At 54.0% G+C, this 26,062-nt stretch overlaps 2 protein-coding genes across 3 annotated transcripts in view; one reads left to right on the top strand and one right to left on the bottom strand.

The window, feature by feature from the left end:
* The window catches only part of CDH23 (cadherin related 23), a 419,760-nt gene that overhangs the window by 40,305 nt on the left and 353,393 nt on the right, over positions 1-26,062 (bottom strand). The window lies entirely within an intron of this gene.
* On the top strand, positions 1,801-24,826 carry VSIR (V-set immunoregulatory receptor). 2 transcript variants are annotated; one of them, XM_055274609.2, is made up of 7 exons: positions 1,801-2,078; positions 13,420-13,848; positions 14,522-14,578; positions 19,880-19,987; positions 22,346-22,373; positions 23,487-23,680; positions 23,858-24,826. In XM_055274609.2, exons 1-7 carry the CDS (start codon positions 1,997-1,999, stop codon positions 23,893-23,895), a joined length of 936 nt encoding a protein of 311 aa, XP_055130584.1. In that variant the 5' UTR covers positions 1,801-1,996; the 3' UTR covers positions 23,896-24,826. The 2 variants fall into 2 exon arrangements, with proteins under 2 accessions (XP_055130584.1, XP_055130583.1); XM_055274608.2 differs by lacking the exon at positions 1,801-2,078 and adding an exon at positions 6,873-12,918.

Genomic DNA, 26,062 nt, shown 5'->3' with positions numbered 1-26,062 from the left:
GGGGGAGGGAACTGGGCCCAGCTCAGCGGCTCTAGCCCCCTGGGGAAGGGGTTGGCAGGGCAATTGCTCCCCTTTCTCTAATTCCAGGCCCTCCCCAGCTGCTAGGCCCTGGGGCAGAGGGAGTCTGGTTTTAAGGGTGTCCTGAGCAAAGCCAGTCCAGGAAGGGTTGAGATGGCGTGGTGCTCTAGGATCTTGCCCTTAAAGGACCTCCCTTACTTTTGCCAGAGGACGTCAGGGTGAGAAAGGCCCAGTATCCACCTGATCTCAGTTGGCTTTGTACCTCCCCTGGTGGAAGGGAGCTCATGCTGTGCCAGCAGGAAGGGCCCTGGGCTGCCTCCCAAGGTGGGGTCACAAGGCTAGAAGCATGCCCAAGGACCTGGGTTATGTCCTGGCAGCCTCTGGGGCTCCCATCCTGGGGGAGTTCCCTGGCTCCAGGGGGACTGAGCCTGCACAAGGTCATTTAGTAATAACATGATGCCTCAGCCTTCCTCTGTTGTAGCCTTCCCTGCCCTGAGAACAAGGGCTAAGGGCCTCCAGAGAGCCCATGACTTGGATCAGGCCACCCACAAGGCCCCCAGAACTCCTGGCTCCCATTGAGTCCGGATACCCTGGTTCCTGACCCAGTCAGACTCTGGGTGTCCTCTGCCCCTCAGCCTAGGAGTCACCTATTAGCCCAAGATCCCTAAAGGGCCAGAAAAACCCCTAGAAACTTCAGCTAGACTGGGGTAAACAGAGTAAAATGTCTGTGCTCTCCCACTCCTGCGATCCCTGGTCCTGGCCACGAACACCTCCGCTCTTCCATCACACAATCACTCACTCACTCATTGGTTTGTCCATTCAGATAAAAGTGCAATAAAACCTTCTCCAAGCCCAGCTTTGTGCTAGGATCTCAGAAACATCAGGGAGAGGTTTGTAGTTTCGCTCTGGAGGGCAGAAGAGCCAGAAGAAGAACCAACTGCTTGGTTTTCTCAGGCTGGAGGTGGTAGCTGAAGGGGATGTGGACAGTAAGGGTTTGCCGGGGAAAAGGAAGGGTCAGGACATTTTGTGAAGTGGGAGGACTTGAGCTGAGCCCTGATGGATGAGAAGAATTAGGAGAGGAGAGACATTCCAGTGGTGCCAGCAGTGCTGGGTGTGGGTGCAAGAGCAGAGGCACTAGAAGTTAGGGTGCATCAGAGTGTCCTGCAGGTATCCAGGCACCAGGGAGGGAAGGCGGGTGCACAGCCAGGCAGACAGCTGAGGCCTCTGCCGGAGGGGAGCTTGCAGGATGTGCTGTGGGGCACGCCAACAGGTGTTGCCTGCATATCTGTGTGTGTCCCGGGGTAGGGATGTGCTGATCCTGGCGTGTAGTCCTGCACCTGTTCTCTGTGTGTGTGTGTGTGTGTGTATGTGTGTGCATGCACTCAGGGTGCCTCAGGCTCTGAATCTACAGTTAAACTACTGGCTCCAGCTTGCCTAGCTCTTCACAATGTCAGATTTCATTCATTCACTCATTTACTCACTCATTCCACAGCTGGGAGTGCCTATCACATACCAAGCCCTGGTCTGGCTGGAGGATGTAGGGTACAAGTCTCTGTCCCCAGATCAAAGGCTGGTGGCTGAGGGCAGATGCAAGCCATGGTAACGTCTATCACGCTGTTAGAGGTAGATCTACTTCTTAGGCTGCGCAGCAATAATAATTTCTTTCCAAAAGGACTGGGGGACGGTAGAACGGGCTTTAAACTGCCGATCAAGTGGAGCTGACTCGTTGGGACGCACGCTGGCTCCCCACCCACGGGGCCGGCCTCCGGGAAGCCCCTCCCAGGCGGCCCTTGGAGAGGCAGTTCTCCCACACGGCCCCCCGGGGGCGCTGCGCGAGGGGGGCGGGTGCCTGGAGCGAGGCGCTGGGGCCATCGGCAGCGCTCAGTCGCTCGCACTCACTCGGGGGAGGCTTCCCCGCTCTGGCCGCGTCCCGCCCGCTCCCCGGCACCAGAAGTTCCTCTGCGCGTCCGACGGCGACATGGGCGTCCCCACGGCCCCGGAGGCCGGCCGCTGGCGCTGGGGATCCCTGCTCTTCGCTCTCTTCCTGGCTGCGTCCCTAGGTAAGGTCGGGGGAGGCGGGGCGCTGGGGAAGAGCTGGGAGAAGACAACAGACTGGAGTGGGAACTGTGGGATGGGGGCGTCCTGGGAGCCCTCTCAGCCTGTGTGACCGTGCACCCCACTACCCCACTCCACCCACCGCCCAGAGGCTGCTGGGACCCCTGGGCAGGGTGCAGTGGCAGCTGTGCCAAGTGCTCCAGCTAGGCATCGGGCACATCTGCATGCTCTGACAGCTGCCCAAGTGGCAGGCAGGGCTGTCCCCCGGGGGCTGCCTGTCCAGCCCTTCCCTGCCCAGAGATCCCGGGGCACAGGTAGCTTCTGCAAAGAAATAGAGGCACAGGGTGGGGGTGGTCAGTGTGTTCTGGTGGATATCGCTGGCTTTTGACAGCTGGCATCTTTCTGCCCCTCTAGTCTCAGGGCTCTAGTGTTGCAGAGGACACAGAGGGCGTGGTATGCTCAGCCAGTGCCCCATGCCCTGGTGAAACCCCTGGCTGAGCCTTGGTGGGCACTGGTCACGGTGGGTCCACTTTCAGACACAGAGGCAGCACTGTCCACCTGGTCCCTATTCTAAGGGTCTGATGGCCCAGGAATAAGTGGTCAGCTGATTCCTGCCATCCTAGCAAGGCTGCCACTCAGGAACCAGTGTGGAGTACTTGGGGGGATGTGGGACACTCTTCAGCTCAGCTACAAGCCCCTTCTGGGTCCCTGGATAACTTACGGCATCTCTCTGGCCTCAGTTTCCTCAGCTCAAACACAGAAGCCCACACAGGGAAGCACCATTTTCCCCTTCTAAAGTCCAGACTGTCAGCATGTTCAGATAGTATCCTGGTCCCAACACAGGGGCTCCCGGGCTAGGGGCAGAGGCCCTGGTACCCATGGCCTGGTTGCCTGGTTCTTGCCTGCCCAGAGCTGAAGAGGCTGGATCTCTTCAAAGAGCCTGTGGAACCAAACTTTATGGGGAGGGCCCAGGGAAGGTATGAGTCATGCAGGGACTCGGAGGGAGGCAGGAGGGAGGTGGAGGGCTTGGCAGAGAGACCCAATGGGCGGGATGGAACAGAAGGAGAAGGTGATAGGATAAGAGGGAGAGGAGGAGGCTGAACCTGGAAGATACCTTAGCAAGCCGGGTGCCCACGGGCCACTGGCTATCTCAGCACTTGGAGGCTGGCCTGGGCCTCTGAGGAGGAGGAGGGCTCCACATGTCACAGACACAGCTGCCCTAAGCCCCAGGGTGGATGCTCCTCAAGGTGACAGTCAGAGGGAGGAGGGGAATGGGAGGTGGAATGGGCAGTCTCAGTACCAAGGCCATGGCTCATGGCAGGGCATGGCTTCCAGAAGGAACAGAGGATGGTGGCAGGCAGGCAAGCCAGCATCCCACCTGTCATGGGCCACCTGCCATGCACTGCCCTCCCAGGTGACCCTGTGAGACCCTTCCTGCTTTCTTGCCCACTTCCTGCCCTCACTTGGCTGGGCTGCCCTCTGTTCAGCAGCCCCAATTTGAGAAACATTTCTAAAGATCCAGGGCACAGGGACCCAGCTTGCAGAGCACCCAGTAGCAGAGAGGCCCCAAGAGGAGCTCAGGACACCTTCCCCTATATTGCTTATATGGCCAGGGGCCTTTACTCCCAGAGGTCTTGGCTACTCAAACAACATGGTACACCAAAGGGTCATCTCTTCCTGGGCCCAGCACAGGGAGATGATTTAGGCTGACCGCAGCTTTCCACTGAAAGGAGTCAGAAGCATTTGAATTGCTCTGGGACCTCAGTATTCTGAACTGTGACATGGACACACTATAATAATATTCACCCAACTCCCTAGGACAGTGTGCACTGAGGGCGATAGCAGATGGGAGGCCTGGTTGCAGGCATGGTCAGCAGGATCTGTAAGCTGAGAAGATTGATCGCCAGCCTGCCAAGGTGCTGGGTTGCCCTGGGTATGTTGCCCAAGGTCAAAGCCTTTATGCCAGGGAAAGTGACATAAAAGTGGCCGGGGCCAGCCTGTTCTCCAGCTCTTGGGGTTGGGCCAGCACTGAGGAGAATGGTAGTGATGAATGTGGTGTTCAGAAGCCCAGGAAACACCAAAGATACCCCTTTCCTGGGCCTGACTCAGGATGAGATGGGTGGAGGGGTACACTTAGGGACCAGGACCCAGCAGATCTCAAGGGTAGCAGAGCCTCTTCTTCCCCACAGACATTCCCAGGACCTGAGGCAGTTACTGTCCTTGCCCTGTTCTCACAGGCTGACTCAAGACTCCCAACCTCTGGGACTAGCACATTTAAGTTCATAGAAGTGCACTGGGGCTAGGGATGAGAGACCCCATCTTCTCCTTCACAGCATACCAGGCTGCAGGGCCTTGTTGAGTAACCCAGTGCTGCAAGCCTCTGACGCAGCAATGGTCAGCTCTTAGGAAATCCACAACCCACTGCCCAGAGGCTCTGGAGTAGAGAGGAACAGCCTTGAGGCCAGTCCCTGGCATGAGGGGTCATCTACCCAATGCCAGGGACACCCAAGGGCCAGCAATACTGGGAGCCCCTTGCTGAGCTGTACTGGTTGTTCGTGCTTCCTCCCAAGCAGGGCAAAGGTTCTGCTGGGGTCTGACCTTCCTGGGAGAGGGTGGTCCAGGCAGGAGTGTGCTGCTGAGATGCTAAAGGGGGCACCTCCCTATCCGCACACAGTGTATGGGGTGTCAGGCCTGAGCAGATGAAAGGAAGAAAGGGATCCTCAAGGAGAACTCGTTGGCAGTGAGCGAGCCCCACATACCAAACTTGAGGCCCCAGGCTTTAGCCGACCAATGACCCAGGGTCAGTCTGGTCTCCTAGGGTAGGGTGGGCCAGGGATCAGCACTGTGGCTTTCAGTGGCCCCACAGATGCCCTTAGCAGCAGTCCCAGCATGCCTGTGTACCGTGAAGCCAGGGACCTGCGTGCCACGGCTTCCGTACAGCCCCCTGCTTAACTCTTGGGCTTTGTGAGTCACTCAGACCTAGGCTCAAATCCCAAGATGGGCATTTACTGCTCTGTGATATTGGACAAGTTATTCAGTATCCCTGAGCAAGTTCCCCTACCTCTAAAATGGGAAGATGATACCACCTCCCTTGGAGGGCTACTGTGAAGAGCCAATGAACGAACACTTAACACAGCACCCGGCTCCTCGTGAATACTGTGTAATATTATGGTATTTTTTGGCTTCTGCAGGCCACGTGCCATTGGCTTTCTATCTAAGCTCCTTGCTCTCTACAGGGCCTAATGGAGTGCCCAGGGCCTGGGAAGGCATTGGTGAGCTTCACTGGGACTAGATTCTCCAAAGCCTGGAGTGTGAAGGGTGCATGGGCTGCGTCCAGCTACCTGTGAGCCCCTGTAGGCCCTCACAGTCTGAAATGCCCATGGAGGTGCCTGCAGGTTCTCTTCTTAAAGTTGTCAGGAAATGGGGACATTGCAACTTGAAGGCAAGCCTGGCCCTGGGTTTGCTTATCTTGGCGGATCTTTCTTACATCTGATCTTTTTACATTCAGTCCATTCACTTTGGCTGGCCATCACCAAAGACAAAGACAGTGGCCACCATCTTTCTCATCAGTAGTCCAGTAACGAGGTTGCTCTGCTACTTACCAAGCCAAGCAAGCCCATTCCTTTAGCCTTTCTGCGTAGGATCTTATTTCCCATGGGGACCTGGGGTCAAACCCTGCCTCTGCTGTTCACTCATCATGGGAACACAAACACATACTTCCCCTTTGTCTGTGCAATGGACAGGTTGGGTGACGTGGTCTCAGTGAGGCTGACCACCCTCCTCTGAAGGGTAATTCCACAACGGTGTTTCCCTAGCTTCAGTCATTTGCTTATCACCTTTGTGATCTCTGCAGTGTCTGCCTTTCATAATATTTACTTATTTTTTTCTTTAAATCTATTCATTCTTTTATTTGAGTATGTAGATTTTTAAAAGGAAATTTTTTATTGCTGTCATTAGTGGAAAGCCAGTATCACTTGTCATAAATAGAACAAAACCATAAAAGAACATAACAGGAAAACCATATAAGGGTATTAAATTCTAGTTGGAAACTTTAGCCTGGGAAGGCTTGGAGTCTGAAAACTGCTGCTTTCCCTTGCAAAAAAATTAAAATAAAATAAAATTTAAAAAGAAAAGGAGATTAGCAAGTGAGAGAAAGATGTTTTAGAGACATATTAGCATCAAATGAGACTTTCTCTTTGATGTAATCAGGACTGAAATAATTGAAAAGGGAATAACCTCTTCTATATATGATTCAATGTTATTTAATGTAAAACCAAAAGTAAAACTATCTGGTAGACGTGGCCAGGCAAGCTGGGCTTTCATTGGTCATGATATTTGTCCGTCTTCAGGAAGGAGGTGGGGCCTCCAGTCAGTCCCCAGCTACCTCTAGTCTCTAGAGAGTAGTCAGATGGCACCAGACCTCCAGAGGCTGACTACCTGGGTTCAGATCCTGACACCATCACTTATTAGTTGTGAGGCTGTGGGCAAGATACTGATCTGTCTGTGCTTCCGTTCTCTCATCTGTAAAATGGAGATGATACTAGTACCTACCTCACAGGGTGGAAGGATTACATAAACTAATCCATGTAAAAGTGTTTAGAATGAGACCAAGCACAGTGGCTCATGCCTGTAATCCCAGCACTTTGGGAGACTGACGTGAGAGGATGTCTTGAAGCCAGGAGTTTCAAGCCAGGAGACCAGCCTGGACAACATAACGAGACCCCGTCGCTAAGAAAAATTTAAAAATTAGCTGGGCATAGTGGCATGTGTTTGTAGTCCTAGCTACTTGGGAGGCAGAGGTGGGAGGATAACTTGAGCCCATGAGTTCGAGGTTACAGCGGGCTATGATCTCATTGTCACTGCATTCCAGCCTGAGTGAAGAGCAAGACCCTAGCTCTCTAAAGAAAACCAACCAAACAGCCAGGCACAGTGACTCACTCCTATAATCCCAGCACTTGGGGAGGACGAGGTGTGTGGATCACATGAGGTCAGGAGTTCAAGACCAGCCTGGCCAACGTGGTGAAACCCCGTCTCTACTAAAAATACAAAAATTAGCCAGGCGTGGTGGTGGGCGCCTGTAGTCCCAGCTACTCGAGAGGCTGAGGCAGGAGAGTTGCTTCAACCTGGGAGGCGGAGGTTGCAGTGAGCAGAGATCTCACCACTGCACACCAGCCTGGGCAACAGAGCGAGACTGTCTCAAACAACAACAACAACAACAAAGCCAACCAAACAAGCACTTAGAATGATGCCTGGCACAGAGTAGTAGGGGGCAAAAAGACAAGCTGGACCCTGAGGATGTCTTCACGGCATAGAAGTGTGAGGGTGGCTGGCTGGAGCCGGGAGCCTGAGCTGCACACAGTCCTCCTCCAAAAGAGCCTGGGGAGTCTGGGAGAGGTTCATCCACAGAAGCATCCACGGGCCAGGACCTCTGGCCAGCTGCCTAGGCCCTCCCCGGGGAGGCATGCTAGCCTCCAGCTCTAGCCCCGGATGCACGGAGGCTTTCCCAAGGTGCTGGAAGTGCCGCTTCCTTCAATAGAGCCTGGCTTCCCCTTCCCAGCCCCCTTGGTCTGATGTGAATGGACACTTCCTGCGGGGGCAGGTATCAATAAACACATCTGAGATGCCCTTTGTCCTCACTGGCCAGAAAGCCCCAGGGCAGACTTGCTGGCTTCAGGCCCTGAGCCTTTGCCTTGTGACGCTTCCTTTCTTAGCCTTAGCAGACCCAGTCCTGATTGATCCATGCCTCTGTTTCCCTCTGCATCTTGATAAAGACAGAACATAGTCTGTTCCTGCAGCCCCAGCCCCAGCCTGTGGACCATCCTGGGGGATGGGGCCTGGCGGGGAGCTGGAACCAGGTCCCATTCTCTTTGGGATGTCCTGTGAGACCAAGGACGGGACCTTTTGCATCTAGTGCAGGGCCAGCCACAGCAGGCAATTAATAACTGTTTACTTCACAACCCCTAGCAGCTGGTCAGAGTTCAGCTGTTCGGGTGGGGCTTCCTAGGCCCGACTAACCAAGCTTGGGTCCCACCTCCAAAGACTAGGGCGTTGCCTTGGCGACTGTGGGCTAAGCTCACGCCCCGTCATGAAAAATACACAGGCCTGTCCACACCCACACACACCCATCCCGTGCACACTCACAGGGGTCACCCGGGGCCTGCTGAGTGGAGAGAGGTGAAGGTCACAAAAACTGGCATCTGAGAAGATGCCAACAAGAGTTCCTTTCCCTTGTACTGGGACAGAAACATCTGAGGGTGCCACAGCTAGAAATCACAGGCACAGGTCCAGGCCCAAGTTCTGAGCAGATGCCCCTGATGGAACTCTGCATCCCCACAGCCTCCCTGCCTGGGCCTGGCCCATGTTAGGACCTTGGTAAATATTTGCGGCATGAAAGAATGATGTTTTCAGCTTGGGTCTGAGGCAGAGCAGGAATGTTGCACGGAGGGCGTGGAGGTCAATGCACGGTCAGTTCATTTTTTCTGAATAGCTGAAGGATGAGGCATCAGCCCCGCCTGCCCACTGGAGGGTTCTGGAGAGGTGGGTGGCTCTTCCTGTCTGCAGTACTGGCCTGTCCACAGTGTGAATCTCAGCTCAGTCACACAGCGCTGTGTAGCCTTGGGCAAGTCACTTCTCTGAGTCTGTTTCCTCATCTTTAAAATGGGGATGATACCACCCATGTTGGGAGTGTTATGAGAATTAAATGTGACAGGTATAAGATGCTCAGCAAGTGCCTAGCACATAATACATGGTCATAAGACAGCTCTTCCCTCCTGCCCACAGTATTTTAGAGCTGGAGGGGGCCTCTGAACATGGGGCAGCCCTCAGGTTAAGATGAAGAAAGGGAGGCTCAGAGAAGGGTGGGATCTGCCCAAGGGCACACAATGAGGGCACAACTAAGTGGACACTGAGGCCCCAGGACGTTGCAATCCAAACGAGAGTTTTATTCTTGAGACTCAGGCTTTCCCAGGTTCACGGCACTCTTCCTCTAGGTGGCCCTGCCTCCTTGCCTAGTGGCAGGTGGTGGGTGGGGGGCGGGGTCCTGGGTCTTGACAGAAGCATGGCAACCGGACGGTTCCGCCTGGCACATGCTCAGGCCCAGGCCCCGGGTCATTTTCCTGTCCCACATGCTTTTGGCCACCCTGGAGCCAGGGGCTTTCCTCCCCACCCACTTTCCCCGGTCTCCGACAATGACCCAGGTGTCCGAAAGGATCTGCTCCTGACAATAAGCAACATCCTCTTGCCAAAGAATTGTAATTTTAGCCGGGCTGCACAGCTTCCCTGACAACACACATGCATGTGCACAGATGTGGAGTCCGCGAGGCACGTGCAGGCCCCTCTGCGCGCTGTGTGCTGCCCCTCTCGCCCACGCCATGCCTTCGAGTGTCCTCCTAAGGACAGGCTGCCGTGGGCCTTGTCCCAGCTGGAGTCTCAGACACAGTAAATGGAGTGTTTTCTGGCCTTCCCTCCCTCCCCAGGACAAACCCCCATGGACCCTTGGTTTGTCCTGGACAATCTCCTGTCTGGCCCTCTTGCTTGAAACTGAGCATCCTCCCCTGCTCCCCAAACTTGAATCCTAGGACAGCTTCTCCTTTTTTCTAAAAGGGGAACAACTCCTTTGGGACCTGTGGGATGGGTGGCCAGTGTGTGAGGGGTGAGGAGGTGTGGGAGATTGAGCAATGTCCCCTCTCCCGTACACCCTGAACTCTGCTTTCTCTCTGATGCCCCCACCCCCCTGCGCATCTCAAGGAAGTTGCCTCCAGGGGAGAACATCCCTTCCCCACTGCTGCGGGTGCTATGGGTACAATCCTGGGGTCATTAACCCCACTGCTTAGACCCTGAGGGCTCCCAGCCTGGTGCCCTGCCCCACCTTGTTCACAGGGACACTCAGGCCAACAACCACGCTAGCCCCACTTGTCCACACCTCTGTCCACTTGAGGGCCCCCAACCCCACCCAGCTCAGCTTTGCGCATCTTGCTTTGGCCGCCAGCTCTACTCTGCCTGCCCTGCCCTACCCACCTCTGGCCTGCAGCCCCGCGTCTGCTGAGCCAGCCCTTCGGCCAGCCCCCAAGGTGTGTGTGCTGGTGGTAAATACTACCGTAGCTGAAGCTGGAGCTGAATTCAGCTCCCAGCCCTGGGGTGGCTCTGGGGTAGGAGTTGATGTCAGGCAAAGGGAGAAAGGGGCAGAAGCTGGGAGAGGTGCTGGTGGGACCTGCCACATGGCCTGCTGGGGAAGGGGGCAGCACAGGGCCCCCTTGGAGCAGGTTTTGTTTCTTCCTGGGAGCACGTGGGAGAGCCCTTTCCCTGGGTCCTCCTCACTTCTGTTTCCTGGCAGAGCCATAGTTTTGCAGCTACACCCACCCCATTCAGGTGTGAAGCGGGGACGTCCAGGCCAGCATGGACAAAACCAGGGGCACAGCCAAGCTTCCTGGGGCTCCTTTTCCACTGAGCCTGCTGCAGGGGTAAGGGCAGTGGGTTAGCAGTCAGAGGAGAGTTGGCTAGTCCCTGCACTGCCAGGCTTCCCCTGGGGACCCTGGGTGGATCATCTCTCTTGAGTCTGTGGGTCAGATTTGTAGCATAATGGGTTTGGGCAGTAGAGTCCCACACCAGCTAGCCCAAGGAGCCACACTCCTTCATCACAAACTCAAATGTCCATAGGACCAAGAAACCATGGTGAGAGAGTGAAGCAGGCCAGGTGGAATTATTAGGGAGTAGTACGGACTGTGGCAAACTGGAGTGCCGGTGTCCCCCAAAAGCTGCTACTGAGCCCCAGCTGACAGTTGCCCTGTGGGAAAGCTGGTTTAGCGTTATCTTCTGATTTTCTAAGGAGAGCTGGAAGTCAGAATTTTCATGTCAAATTCCTGGTTTTTAAATGTTGTCATCTCAAGAAAATTAAAAAGATTTTGAGGATCGAATGAAATATGTGTGAAGGCTGGATGTGGCCTGTGGGCTCCCAGTTTCTGGATGTTTTTCATCAGTATAGTGTCTACGTGCCTGAGTTTAATTCTAGTTCTAGCACTTGCTTGCTGTGTGATCCTCAGTGAGTTACATAAGTTCTCTGTGCCTTAGTTTCTTCATCAGTGAAATGGGAATAAAAACAATACCTTATGGCATTGTTAGATATGCCCATGAAACCCTTAGCATAGTGCACGACACATGCTGTGTCTTCTTATTACGGTTCTGCATGGATCCTGCGTTACCTGAAGTCCCCCATGCTCCAGGCTTTGAGTTCATACTCTCTGGAACTTTGGAACTTCAGTCCAACCACTTTCCCTTTCTGGGTCTCTGTGTTTCTGCCTGAAAAGGAGACCTGTATCTTGCCAAAGAAGTTCTGAAATCTCTGCTCACCCTGACAATGACTCCAAAAATCTGGGGCTCCCAGACTTGGATCTCTGCCTAAAACTCCACTCCTGCAGACATCCCGTTTGGGGCTTTGGTGCCTTTGGAGACTCTTCTTTAAATACAAGCGCCCCAGGATCGGACCACAAGTTGTTATCAGTCATTCACACCTTAGCAGGAAAGACTTTAAAGCTGGCTTCTCCATCCCACTGTGCTTCTCACTCCTAGGAGGCACTTCTTGACTTGCTGAATGAATTAGAGACCTGTCTAGCTCCCAAGTGCCAAGCATCAACTACTCACATGGCACTTACAGAACACTTCATGTGAATTATTACTAACCCTTGCCTCAACTCTGCCAGGGAGATGTTTTCATTTCTGGGAAAAACATCTGTGAGTGAGGAGTTGGGGCTCAGCATCTAAGTGGCTCACAGCTACTGGTCCAATGCAGGCTGGCCAGCTCCAGAAGCCCCACCAGGCTGCCTCCCTCCTGACTGGGCAAGGCTTTCAGCTCTTCTAGTGGGTCCCAGCCTGCCGCTGAGGGTCCTGGGCTCTAAGGGCAGGGAAGGGGCATCTGAAGGAGGATGTGGTGTTATCTTGGTTCTGGGTAGTGCCCCTGGCTGGGCCAATGAAAAGGATGTATCAGTTTGGATTCTGTACATAGTTCTAACCCTCCTTCCCTCTCTGCTAGACCCACAACAGCCTGATATGCCATTTGAAATAAAAATACTACTGGCTGGGTGTAGTGGGTCACACTTGTAATCCCAAGACTTTGAGAGGCCGAAGCAGGAGAATTGCTTGAAGCCAGGAGTTCAAGGCCAGCCTGCGCAACAGAGGGAGACCCCATCTCAAAAACAAATAAATAAATAAAAATAAAAATAACACTAATGCATAATAATTGTAGCTATCCCTCAGATGTCTGCAGAGGGCATTAGAGCTCATATCTTGTGTTCTCGTCTTTCCCTCATCTAGTCCTCTCACAACCCTGCATTGTAGCCAATAGTTTTCTCACTGCACAGATGAGGAAACTGAGGCTCATACAGTTAGATAGAAACGCGGCCTCTAGCCAATATTCTGTTTACAAAAGCTCATGGTTTTGAGGGTCAACCCGATTAAATGCTGGAGGATTGGGATAAGGGACCAGGGAATTGCTTCATTTGCTTGGTGAAAAAAAACAAACAGAACTAGACAGTTTTCTAAGGTTGGCTGGAAGGACGTGCATGGATGAGATGACCTTTCATATATTCTCTGTCCTGGTCCCTCAGACACTGGGTTTTCCCATTTTCACACTATCTTGCCTAGGACACCCTTTCTACTGGCTGAAATCCTATCTATGCACCAAGTCCAAAGACTCTCCCTCCTTCAGGAAGTCCCTGACTGTCCCCAGAAGGCTGTTTCCTCCCTCCTCCAAGTGCCCTGAGGGCTGGCACTGGATTGCCTTTGCCATGGGATTCTGCTGTCGGGAATGCAGGCCTCGTCTGCTCAAGGGGAGGCCAAGCATTCAGCATGCAGGTGAGATGCAGCACCTGGCCCAGGCCTTGCACACGCAGCTGCTCTCTTAGTGCTCCCTGGCGAGGATGGGAAGGCATGTTCAGTCCTAGGAGTAGGAAGGGGCAGAGGTGTTGATGGCCCCTACAGGGCGGCCAAGGACAAGGAGGTGCTGTTCGAAACGGCCTTCCTGCTCCCAACCTGCCTCCCACCCAACAGGTTGTGCATACACTCTACTGGGAAGAGGCACACACCCGACTGCATCGCTGCCCTCCGAGTCTCTCCCTGCCCTGTCCAGCATCCAGGAGCACCCCTAGTTGGGGAAGCTTCTGTGGCTCCCCCCACAACAGCCTAGGATGGAGTGGGGTTTGTGAACAAATACAGAAGGCAGTCTTAGGGAGGTCAGCGGACATGCCCTGGGCCTGCGGCTGGGAAGTAGCAGAGGCTAAGGTTCTTCCCCGCTCTGGGGTTGCCAGGAGTAGCGCTGGATCAGTCAGGTGACAGGGCTCTCCTCTCTCTGAGCAGGTCCGGTGGCAGCCTTCAAGGTCGCCACGCCGTATTCCCTGTACGTCTGTCCCGAGGGGCAGAACGTCACCCTCACCTGCAGGCTCTTGGGCCCTGTGGACAAAGGGCACGATGTGACCTTCTACAAGACGTGGTACCGCAGCTCGAGGGGCGAGGTGCAGACCTGCTCAGAGCGCCGGCCCATCCGCAACCTCACGTTCCAGGACCTTCACCTGCACCACGGAGGCCACCAGGCTGCCAACACCAGCCACGACCTGGCTCAGCGCCACGGGCTGGAGTCGGCCTCCGACCGCCATGGCAACTTCTCCATCACCATGCGCAACCTGACCCTGCTGGATAGCGGCCTCTACTGCTGCCTGGTGGTGGAGCTCAGGCACCACCACTCGGAGCACAGGGTCCACGGTGCCATGGAGCTGCAGGTGCAGACAGGTGAGGGCATCCTGCATGTGACAGCCTGGCGTGTGTGGAGGGCTGCCTGTCTGATGGTGTGACCATTCATGACGCTGTGCTGGGCAGAGTGTGAGGCTGCATGGGTAACACTGGCACTCCAGGGAGTGTGTGGGTGAGATGGGGTGGTCAAGGGTGTGTGGAGTGTGGGTGTGTAGTTAGCTGGAGTGATGGAGAGGGAGGGTGTACCTGGCTCCATTTATAACAGTGAGACTTTTTAATGTGTGAGACTGTAGGTACCTGGGCTGGGAGTGTGACTGCTTATGATGACATCATGGCTGCTGTGGGTATAGGCATCAGCGGGACTGATTGGTGCCGTGGGGCATGACTCAGTGGATGGCTGAATGGCTGTTGGGGAATATATGTGTGTGTGTGTCTGTCTGTTCAGGTGAGAGTGCAAGGGCCCGTGGTTCGGATAGAGGTGTGGGCACCAGCGGGTATCCACATGCCCCTGGGAGCGGCATGAAAATGGGCAGGGTGAGAACATGCCAGGGTGTGTGTGGGTGCACATGTGTGCAGGCTGCTACTGGGCCAACACTGCCGAGTAGGCACTAGCGTGAGAACCTGGGGCGGGAGCGGGACACTGGCCTGGACAAGTCTCCCTGGCCTCCTGGGCCTGACACCCACCTAATGGCCCTTCTGTTTGTTCCCACAGGCAAAGATGCACCATCCAACTGCGTGGCGTACCCATCCTCCTCCCAGGAGAGTGAAAGTAAGGGACCATCCTCTTGCCCCTTTTGGGTTCTCTGTTCTCTTCTCTCCTCATTCTGCACCCAGACCCTGTTTGGAACTCTGGTCTCATCACCCCAAGCCCTCAGAATTCCCCGGTCCTCCTCTTCCTCTGCTGCTGCACATCCCTTCTGCTTCCTCCTTGGTGCAGTCCCCAGAAGCCCACTCCCCTTCCATCTGCTCTGGAGTCTCTGCTCCTCTTGACTCTCTGGACTGGCTGTGCCTTGGCAGTGACCTTTGGCCAGGGAAGTGCCTCATGACAGGTACTGGGTGCCCCAGGCAGCTAAGTGCTGCCCTGCCCACCAGCCCCCTATGGCTTGGGAAGGCTGGGGGTCCTCTTGGCCTAGAATTCAACTACTTCAGATTTCTGTGTTCTGTGTTTCTATGTTCTTCAGATGTTCTCTGTTGTATGGGAGGGAGGAGGAAGAGGTTCAGGAAGGGGAACAGAACTACCTTTCCTGAGTTCCCACTGTGTGCTGGGCACTGGACTAAGTCTTTTTTTTTTTTTTTTTTTTTTTTTTGAGACGGAGTCTCGCTCTTTCACCCAGGCTGAAGTGTAGTGGCGCGATCTCGGCTCACTGCAAGCTCCGCCTCCCGGGTTCCCGCCATTCTCCTGCCTCAGCCTCTCCGAGTAGCTGGGACTACAGGCGTCCGCCACCACGCCCGGCTAATTTTTTGTATTTTTAGTAGAGACGGGGTTTCACCTTGGTCTCGATCTCTTGACCTCGTGATCCGCCCGCCTTGGCCTCCCAAAGTGCTGGGATTACAAGCGTGAGCCACCGCGCCGGGCCTGGACTAAGTCTTTTTAAGTATTATTATCTCAGGGATATATATATATATACACGCACACACACACACATATATATACACACATATATACATATATATATATGTGTGTATATATATATTTTTGAAACACAGTTTCACTCTGTCACTCAGCCTGGAGTGCAGTGGCGTGATCTGGGCTCACTGCAACCTCTGCCTCCCGGATTCAAGTGATTCTTCTGCCTCAGCCTCCCGAGTAGCTAGGATGAGATTATAGGCGTGCACCACAATGCCTGGCTAATTTTTGTATTTTTAGTGGAGACGGGGTTTCACCATGTTGGCCAGGCTGGTCTCAAACTACTGACAAATGATCTAACTGCCTCGGCCTCCCAAAGTGCTGGGATTATAGGTGTGAGTCACCACGCCTGGCCTCAGGAATTTTTTTTTTTTTTGGGAAAGACTCTTGCTCTGTCACTCAGGCTGGAATGCACTGGTGCAGTCACAGCTCACTGCAGCCTCAAACTTCCGGATGCAAATGATCTTCCTGCTTCATTCTCCCAAGTAGCTGGGACTACAGGCATGCATCACCATGCCTGGTGAATTTTTAAAAATTATTTTTGGGGTTAGGTGTGGTGGCTCACGCCTGTAATCCCAGCACTTTAGGAGGTCAAGGCAGGCAGATCACTTGAGGTCAGGAGTTCGAGACCAGCCTGGCCAACATGGTGAAACCCCATCTCTACTAAAAATACAAAAATTAGCTAGGCATGGTGGTGCACGCCTGTAGTCCCAGCTACTCAAGAGGCTGAGGCAAGAGAATCACTTGAACCCGGGAGTCAGAGGTTACAGTGAGCCGAGATCGCGCCACTGCACTCCAGCCTGCTGACAGAGCAAGATTCCATCTCAAAAAAAAAAAAAACACAAAAAAAAAACAACAAAAAAAACCCCCAAAATTTGCCTGGCATGGTGGCAGGCATCTGTAATCCCAGCTACTTGGGACGCTGAGACATGAGAGCTGCTTGAACCTGGGAGGCAGTAGTTGCAGTGAGCTGAGATCACACCACTGCACTCTAGCCTGGGTGACAGAGCGAGACTCTGTCCCAAAAAAAAAAAACAAAAAAATCACTGTTGGTAGAGATGGACTCTCACTATGTTGCCCAGACTGGTCTTGAACTCCTGGGCTCAATCGATTTTCCCACCTTGACCTCCAAAGTGCTGGGATTACAGGTGTGAGCCACCACGCCTAGCCTCAGGGAATTCTTATAAGAACTCTATGAAGTAGGCATCTTCTCTGTATCCATGGAAAGAGAGGCCTAGAGATGTATGCTAACTTGCCCAAGCTCACATAGCCCAGGGCGGCATAGCTGGGATCTGGCTGCAGGCCTGCTTAGCTCTGCATACTCACCTTCTTCCCAGCTTGGGGCAGTGTAGTGGGTAGCAGTTAGCCCCCTGGTGCTTGCCAGAGAGGTGCCCTACAGGGTAAGGGGGCACTGCCCTAAGGGTGCCTGACGCTGAGAGGTTGGGTGAGAATACCCAGCAGCTTGGAGACAAAACGCAAGGGCACCTCCCTCTTCTGAGAAGAGGTCTTGGCTCCTACACCCCTCTATACCCTGTATGTGTCAGACATCCAGTGGGGACCAGCCCCTGCTAGGCCCTGGAGATACAAAGGCATCCAGGAGGACATGCACGAGGACCTAAGCCGGAATGGGGATCAGCTAAACCACGGCCCCAACCAAACCCAACTCAAAGGCTATAGTGACTTTTTACTCAGCTACCCTTTTTTCAAACCAACAAACAGGCCAAGAGCAAAATTAGAGCATGCATTTTGGTCAGAGCCATGTTGGTCAGGCTGGTCTCGAACTCCTGGGCTCAAGTGATCTACCCACCTTGGCTCCCCAAAGTGCTGGGATTATAGGATTGAGTCACTATGCCCAGCCCCAGTGCCAGCCTCTTAATATTATCCTTGGGAAGTAAGAGTGTAGCTTGACTATGAAATAACACAAAAGTACAAGTTGGCCTGAGGTGGGGGAATGAGACTAGAGAAGTTGGTGCCCAAGGAGCTCCTGCATTGCTGAGGGGCTGTGGTTTCTCAGTGAGCTCAGAGAAGGGGTCTAGGCAGCTCCTCTCCCTTTGAACTTCTTCCCACCTCCCCAGCCAGCAGAATGTGCTGTCTGCTTTCACCCAGCTTCCTCCCTGAGAAACCAGGCAGCCCAACCCTCAGTAGCCGAACTCCCTCCTCCATATATCCCCGTGGGCTACCAGGCAGGCCCTGAACAAAGGCTGCCTGAGCAGGCCAGGCCCCTCCCATCCCACCCTGCTGTGTCAGGGCCTGGCACACTCCTTACTGCGGTGTCGGCAGCTATCTCTGCCAGCGCCTGATCACCTTCCCAGGATAAGCCTGGCTCTGATGGTGAGTATGCCTGCCCTCCCCTGTGAGTGCCAGCCTAGGCACTGGCCACACTTCAGGGAAGGGGTGGGGAACTGTGGTGAGGCTGAGCTCTGCAGAGATGCCTACAGCTTCAGAAAGCAGCTGGATCCACAGACGTGTCCCCAAACCTCTGCGCCCCTCTGCCCCAGCCTCAACTCAGCCCGGGTTGTAAGGAAGCCTCAGGCTCTCAAAGTGAAATTAAGTCCTGATCTGATAGAGGGTCCACATAGGGGAAATCTCCACCTGGGGACAGAAGTTAGGCAGGGATATCTGGCTGAGCTCACCCTCCAAAGGCAGATAGGGACACAGGTATCAATGAGCAGCTGGCAAAGCTCACAAAATGTTGCTTACTAGCCGTCCAGAGGAAACCTGCTTTGATCACTAGAAGAGAGTGCTTTGCAACTGGCTTCTCAAATATTGCCCACAATAAGGTCCTTTTGATGGGGGTTTTGAAATACTAAGGTGTCTGGGTTATAGAATGTCTTTACTTTCAATATTCCACGTCAAAATGCAGCCTTGCTAAGATCTGCAGGGAACCTGCTGTAATGTGGAGCGGAACTTGCTTTGTAATTAGCATAGCAACTGTTCCTGTACCAGTGGGTACTTCTAAAGTGCCTGAAAACAGTTTGTTCTCATTTGCAGTATGAACAAACCTCCTGAAAGCTTGTTTACACTGTCGGATTGTAGAGTAAAACAAAAACAGCCTTTATTCCCAAACAAATAGCGCAAAGGCAACATTTAGACCACAGCCATCTACCTCTCAGAGCTCTTTGGGGCGAAGTTGACACTGTGACAAGGTATCCCAGCCCATCTTTTGGCCCTGGGAAAGGCTAAAATTGGGAAGGAAATGCATTTATGTTGGTTGTGGTTCTGAGGGCACGTCTGTTCCCAGCTAAACTCCTGCAGTCAGCAGATGGCCTAAAATAAACCAAACCTCCTCATGCTGTTGGTACAGCGAAGCTTCGTGGTACCACCTTTTTGGAGGGCAATTTAGCAATAGCCTAAAGAAAATGCACATACTCTTTGGCTCAGCACTTTGACCGCTAGGAATTTACTACAGATTTCCTTGCTGAGTGAGCCAGGTTGCGTGCACAAGTTCATTGCTACATTATTAGTTATGCTGAAAATGGAAACAACATGTCTACCAACAGGGGACTGCTTCAATAAATTTAGTGGGAGCCATGTGATAGAACTGTAAGCAGAACGAGGTAGGTGAGACAGAGAGATGTCCAAGCTGTGCTCAGTGGGAAAAGCATTGCATTGTCATATGATCCTGCGTCTGTTGTATTTGCAGGGAATATAACTAGGACCACAACACAAAAACCGGCACACAGGGATGATCTCTTCAGAGGGGGTCTTGGTACAAGGGGAAGAGGAGATTTGAATATTTTTTAAACTTGTACTTTTTTTTGTAATTTAATAAGTTTAAAATTGAAAAACATTGTACAAGGATTCAAGTTTTTCTAGTTCTCACCCTCCGTGTTTCTCCTGTGACTTGTGTGGCGAGATCAAGGGATTCCAGAGGCCCCGTCCCAGAGCTAAGGAGTCTCTGGGATGAGTTGGGGCTTTTTATCTATTATGATAAAACATATATAATGTAAAATTTGCCATTTCAACCGTTTTAAGCCTACAGTGGCATTAATTACATTCACAATGTGCAACCGTCACCGCTGTCTATTTTCAAAACTTTTTCATCACTTAGGCTTCTTTTGACCTTAAGCTCTGTGGCATGGGGTCTGCGAAGGCCCTGCTCTCCCTTTTCAGAGAATAACCTGTAGCCAAGGGTGTTCCCGCTGTCCCTTGTGGGCTGGGATGAGGACTCTGTTCCCTCTCTTGCCTGGAGCTGCCTGAGCTGTAGGTGACAGGTCTTGTTTCTGTGTGCTCCAGGTGCATATGGCGGCAGGCACAGGGCTGTCTTTGAAAGGAGAACCCCCTTATCTTCCATGCCTCTGTAGGTTGCTGGGGGTCTAGCTGTGGGACTCTGGGGAAAGGCGGGTCTCCTGCTGCCTGACCTTCCGTCTCTGGGCCTCAGTTTCCGCTCAGGAGGAGCAATGGGAATGGGGCTTTACCTTGGCTACCTCTCTGCCCTTTCAGACATCACGGCTGCAGCCCTGGCTACGGGTGCCTGCATCGTAGGAATCCTCTGCCTCCCCCTCATCCTGCTCCTGGTCTACAAGCAAAGGCAGGCGGCCTCCAACCGCCGTGAGTATTCGTACCTGCCTGGGGTGGGTGGACGGTGCGAGTGACCTGCTCCAGCCCCCAGTTCAGCCCCTGGGATTAGCAAAGGCACAATGCAGGCACAATTCCTTTCCATTTGAGAGTTGGGAGCTGCTGCACTTCCCGCCAGGAGCTGGGCAAAATGGCCGAGAGAAAGGAGGCATGCCATTTCCGGGGGCCAAGTGCCCACCAGCCCCTTTGGCTCCCAGGCAGTGCTGGCTTGGCACTCAATACATGTCTTCTGAATGCATGATCATATGGAGTAGCTCAAGTTGCTTTATAAAAATGCTGCCACTCAGATCCTTGGGGGACCTGTTTAAGGTATGGGAGTGCTTGTTTTGTAATTAGTAGCAATTGTTGGGACAAAAAATGACCTTTGGAATATCAGAAGTGGAAGGGGTCTTACAGATAACTTAGCTCAACGCTTTTTTTTTTCCAGATGAGAAGGCTAAGATCAGTGGGGTTACATAACCGACTGAATGTTATATAACTTAGTAAGTGGCAGAGCTAGGACTCAATCTCAGAGCTTTCAATGCATGCTCTTTCCAGGGAATAGAAGTCCACCATATAATAAAAATGCTCTCACTTACTCCTCATTGCAAGTCCAAGAATTTGGTCCTACCATTGTTCCCATTTTACTGGTGGGCAAACAGAGGCACAGAGGGGTTAAGCAACTTGCCTAAGGAACCACACAGCAAATAAGTGGTGGGGCTGGGCTTTAAGTCATGGGCACAAACATCTTTCACCTCCCACCCTGGCCAGGTGACAGGGCCCCTTGCCTAGTTCCTGACCCTGCCCATGAGTCTTGGTTAGTCTGAGTCCTCCAAGAAGGGGCTAGGGAGTTTTTTATCCTTGCCTCCCCTCCCTGGCCTCTTCCCCCCTGCCTGGCTACAGAAGTAACTGAGAAAGGATTGCTCTGGTGCCAGGTGGCTTTTGGCTCGCAACTCATTTCCTGTGGCTGGCCCTTAACAACTTGTCATCTCTCCCTCCCCTCATTCCTGGGGGCCCCCACATGAAGCCCCATAGTGGGTCACTCGGGGGCTGTGGCCACCTCACCCTTGCTTTCAGAACTCCCCTATTCCTCTTCTAGAACCCGCCACAACCTACCTGCAGGAATACCCATGGCTGGGGGTGGGTGGGGGCAGGTAAAGGGCTTGGGAGAAGCAAGAAGCAGAAGAGCAACACCAGGCAGCAGGGCAGGGGGAGCAGGTGTTGCTGTGCCCTCCCTGGTGGAAGGCTGGCCCAGAGAGCCTGCTCAGGAATGAGGCATTCTCAGGAAGAAAAGAAAACAAAAGGGCTGGGAGCCTTGAGGAGGGCAGTTTGCTGGAGAGGCCAACAGGTGTGGATTTCCATCCTGCTTTGGACTGAGCCTCAGTTTCCCCAGCTCTAAAATGGGACCAACAACCCTCACCCCAAAGGGTGGCGCAGAGGATGAGATGAGGGAATACCCATGTGCACCTGCACGAAGCCTGACCCATGAGTTGGCCGTAAGCAATAGCCATGATTCGAATAGATTTCAGGAACTTTTGGGTAACTTCCCTGAGTTTATTCTGTTGTTGTGCCCCTCCCCCACCATGTTTCCCCATCGTAATCAGCAGTAAAGCTCCTTAAAACGAGAAGCATCTGTGGGAGGACGTGGGGTGCTGCATGAAAGAGGGAAGTTGGGGTCACTGCATCTAATTGGTGGCCAGTTTGGGGGGTGGGGTGTCCCAAGGCTGAGGCAAGCGGCAGCAACTTGGATGAGAAGCAGAAAGTGAGTGAAGTGGCTGGGAAGTGATCGGGGACTTGCACCTTGTAAGGTTTTCCTGAGAGATGTCCCCTAGAATGCCACCCTATTAGGCAATGTAGGGGATGGGACAGAGAGGACCAGGAGTTCTCTAATTAGGAACTGACCTTAAACAGTCCCACCCAGTGAGTCATGGCTAAAGACCAGAACGTGGCAAATGTTCAAACAAGAGACATCAGTTAGCAAATTCAGGAGTTGACCTTTGCTCGATACTTAAATCCTGAAGGTCTGATGCTGTGTAAGTCAAGCCATAGGAGAAAGTGCTGGCTGCCTTTGGCCTTCTGATGGCAAATAGTGTTCTTACACGCTTGGAAAATGCAGATACAGTTTCATTTATCAGTCGTCAAAATGGGCCCCTCATGGAGGCCCCATCTGCTGGACAGACATGGAGATCGCTGCTGGACAGCACCCATGGGAACAGAAATGGAGTCCGGAGCTGCGCAGGGCCCTCCTGGGCTTGCTCCTGTTCCCTGCAGAGCATCTGCCAGCAGAGGCAGGGATGTTGTATGGGGAAGCCTTCCCTTCCATGACCAGCTTCTCTGTCTGTCTGTCCCTAGGTGCCCAGGAGCTGGTGCGGATGGACAGGTAAGGCCCATGGAGACCTTCTTGAGAAAACTTCCTGGGCCGGCTATCCAGGAAGAGATACTTCTGTGCAGTAGGGGCCCTGTTTAGCTGTCTAGAGCAGCTGGTCAGAAGAGCCTCTGCCATCTGCTGCTGAAGCCTGCACATCTGTGCAGATTGGCTGTTCTCCTGCCACCCCCACTCAGCAGGCTGAGCTCTGATTCTGCTCAGATGTATCATGCACCCACCTTCGGGTCTCAGTGGTCAGCCTGGGCCAGGATGGGGACAGGGAGGAAGCACTGTCTGGGGCAGACAGTGAAACATGCAAAGGAGGCCAGCGGGCCCAGCCCCAGCCACAGCCCTTGAACTGTGCCTCCTGCCCACAGAGAACTCCAAGGAGAAAGCTGTTAGGCCGCTGCAGGCCACAAGGGCAGAGGCTGAGGGGTCCCAGAGTGGTGCAGCGGGCTGGGTCTAGGGGCAGAGGGGATGGGGACTGTGTATTGGTGTGCTCTGGGCAGGAAGCTGCCATGCGGCCTGGCCTGGAGGATGTGTTCAGGGAACCCAAGTTTCTGCCCCGGTACCTGCAACACCAAACACAAAGCTCCTCTAGGTGTTTGAAAGGGATGATCTTCAAGACAGGCTGAAGGAAGTCCTGCTTGCAACCCACCTAGAATCTAAGAGTTGCAGGGGTCTTCAGAAGTTATCCCACTCCCAACTGGGAAGAGAAGAGAACCCCTCCCCTCAGCTCAAGACAGGCTTTGGGGATGTTCGATCCTAATGCCATCAACTCTATTGACCAAAGAGAAACTTGTCCCCAAATTCCTGAGGCTGAAGTTCTGGAAGTGTCTGTGATTTTCGGCTTCCTGGCTGTGCCCAGGGTTGATGGTCAGACCACAGGGAGGAGCTGGGGTCTGTTCTGGTGGGCCCTGATGCCCTCAGCTCAGGACAGGTGGGCAGGTGCAGCCCATGGCCTTTGCTCTGTGGGCCTGGCTCCTGCCTTCTTGCTTGGAGATGCTGCTGAGGCTTGGGGATGGGGATGTAGGTGAGAGGAAGGGAGGAGAGAAAAGCCGGGGGCAGGGAGGGCAGAGTTCATGCTCCAGACAGCACAGATGACCTTCCATTCTGGTTCTGTGGCAGCAACATTCAAGGGATTGAAAACCCCGGCTTTGAAGCCTCACCACCTGCCCAGGGGATACCTGAGGCCAAAGTCAGGCACCCCCTGTCCTATGTGGCCCAGCGGCAGCCTTCTGAGTCTGGGCGGCATCTGCTTTCGGAGCCCAGCACCCCCCTGTCTCCTCCAGGCCCCGGAGACGTCTTCTTCCCATCCCTGGGTAAGTGTTTCCTGACCTTCACAGCACCATGACCTGTAAGGTCATGACCTCATGGCCTGCAGGGTGTCGGCCTTACTCCCTAACCTCCCTGAAGAGTTCCACAGCCTCATGGAGTGGGGTTGAGGGGTGAGGGACAGAGGAGCCCCCATTCACTTTGCTTCTCCTTTTTTTTTGCAGACCCTGTCCCCGACTCTCCAAACTTTGAGGTCATCTAGACCAGCTGGGGGACAGTGGGCTGTTGTGGCTGGGTCTGGGGCAGATGCATTTGAGCCAGGGCTGGCTCTGTGAGTGGCCTCCTTGGCCTCGGCCCTGGTTCCCTCCCTCCTGCTCTGGGCTCAGATACTGCGACATCCCAGAAGCCTAGACCCTCAACCCCTCTGGATGCTACATGGGGACGCTGGATGGCTCAGCCCCTGTTCCAAGGATTTTGGGGTGCTGAGGTTCTCCCCTAGAGACCTGAAATTCACCAGCTACAGATGCCAAATGACTTACATCTTAAGAAGTCTCAGAATGTCCAGCCCTTCAGCAGCTCTCGTTCTGAGACATGAGCCTTGGGATGTGGCAGCATCACTGGGACAAGATGGACACTGGGCCACCCTCCCAGGCGTAAGACACAGGGCACAGTGGAGAGACTTCTCCCCCACGGCCGCCTTGGCTCCCCGGTTTTGCTCGAGGCTGCTCTTCTGTCAGACTTCCTCTTTGTACCACAGTGGCTCTGGGGCCAGGCCTGCCTGCCCACTGGCCATCGCCACCTTCCCCAGCTGCCTCCTACCAGCAGTTTCTCTGATGGTCTGTCAACAGGTTAAGTCAATCTGGGGCTTCCACTGCCTGCATTCCAGTCCCCAAAGCTTGGTGGTCCTGAAACGGGAAGTACCTATTGGGGCATGGTGGCCACCGTGAGCAAAGGGTGTCTTGGGCAATCTGAGGCCAGGCCAGATGTTGCACCACCCACTGGAGATGGTGGTGAGGGAGGTGGGTGGGGCCTTCTGGGAAGGTGAGTGGAGAGGGGCACCTGCCCCCCGCCCTCCCCATCCCCTACTCCCGCTGCTCAGCGGGGGCCATTGCAAGGGTGCCACACAATGTCTTGTCCACCCTGGGACACTTCTGAGTATGAAGCTGGATGCTATTAAAAACTACATGGGGAAACAGGTGTAAACCCTGTGGATGGATTGTAAGAGCCAGCTTAAATCTGCACTCTGCTGCTCCTCCCCCACCCCCACCTTCCACTCCATACAATCTGTGCCTGGTGGAGTCTTCGCTTCAGAGCCACTCAGCCAGGTGGGGGTGATGTTCCCATCTCCTGCTTGTGGGCATGCCCTGGATTTGTTTTTATACACATAGGCAAGGGGAGTCCTTTGTGGAATTGTGATTGAAGGATTTTAAAGGAGGGGAGGAGAGTGGGGGGCATCTCTGTACACTCTGGGGGTAAAACAGGGAAGGCAGTGCCTGAGCATGGGGACAGGTGAGGTGGGGCTGGGCAGACCCCCTGTAGCGTTTAGCAGGATGGGGGCCCCAGGTACTGTGGAGGGCATAGTCCAGCCTGGGCATTTGTCTCCTAGCAGCCTACACTGGCTCTGCTGAGCTGGGCCTGGGTGCTGAAAGCCAGGATTTGGGGCTAGGTGGGAAGATGTTCACCCAATTGCTTGAGGGGTTGGGGGGATGGAAAATGGGAGCAACTCTAGGCTGCCTGGCAGCAGTGAGCCCTGGGCCTGCGGCTACAGCCAGGGAACCCCACCTGGACACATGGCCCTGCTTCCAAGCCCCCCAGTTAGGCCCAAGGGAATGGTCCACTGAGGGCCTCCTGCTCTGCCTGGGCTGGGCCAGGGGCCTTGAGGAGAGGGTAAACATAGGCCCGGAGATGGGGCTGACACCTCGAGTGGCCAGAATATGCCCAAACCCCGGCTTCTCCCTTGTCCCTGGGTGGAGGGGGGTCCCTTCTTTTATTCCCTCTGGTCACCACAATGCTTGATGCCAGCTGCCATAGGAAGAGGGTGCTGGCTGGGCACGGTGGCACACACCTGTCATCCCAGCACTTTGCAGGGCTGAGGTGGGAGGACTGCTTAAGCCCAGGTGTTCAAGGCTGCTGTGAGCTGTGTTCGAGCCACTACACTCCAGCCTGGGGACGGAGCAAAACTTTGCCTCAAAACAAATTTTAAAAAGAAAGAATGAAGGAAAGAGGGTGTGTTTTTCACAATTCATGGGGGACTGCATGGCAGGAGTGGGGACAGGACACCTGCTGTCCCTGGAGTTGAAGGACAAGCCCACAGCCCAGATTCCGGTTCTCCCGACTCAGGGAGAGCATGCCCTGCCCTCTGGGGAGGCTGGCCTGGCCCCAGCCCTCAGCTTCTGACCTTGAGGCAGAGACAACTTCTAAGAATCTGG

This window comes from Symphalangus syndactylus, chromosome 4 (genome assembly GCF_028878055.3).
Source record: "Symphalangus syndactylus isolate Jambi chromosome 4, NHGRI_mSymSyn1-v2.1_pri, whole genome shotgun sequence".
Classification (NCBI taxonomy): domain Eukaryota; kingdom Metazoa; phylum Chordata; class Mammalia; order Primates; family Hylobatidae; genus Symphalangus; species Symphalangus syndactylus.
Note: the sequence above shows the minus strand (reverse complement) of the source record. Positions and strands in the feature narration are given on the sequence as shown.

Coding starts and splice junctions, on each gene's coding strand:
- VSIR (XM_055274608.2), top strand. CDS start 12,627: ATGGATGAGATGACCTTTCATATATTCTCTGTCCTGGTCCCTCAGACA. Junction 13,849..14,521: donor GGAGCTGCAGGTGCAGACAG/GTGAGGGCATCC, acceptor TTGTTCCCACAG/GCAAAGATGCACCATCCAAC. Junction 19,988..22,345: donor GCAGGCGGCCTCCAACCGCC/GTGAGTATTCGT, acceptor GTCTGTCCCTAG/GTGCCCAGGAGCTGGTGCGG.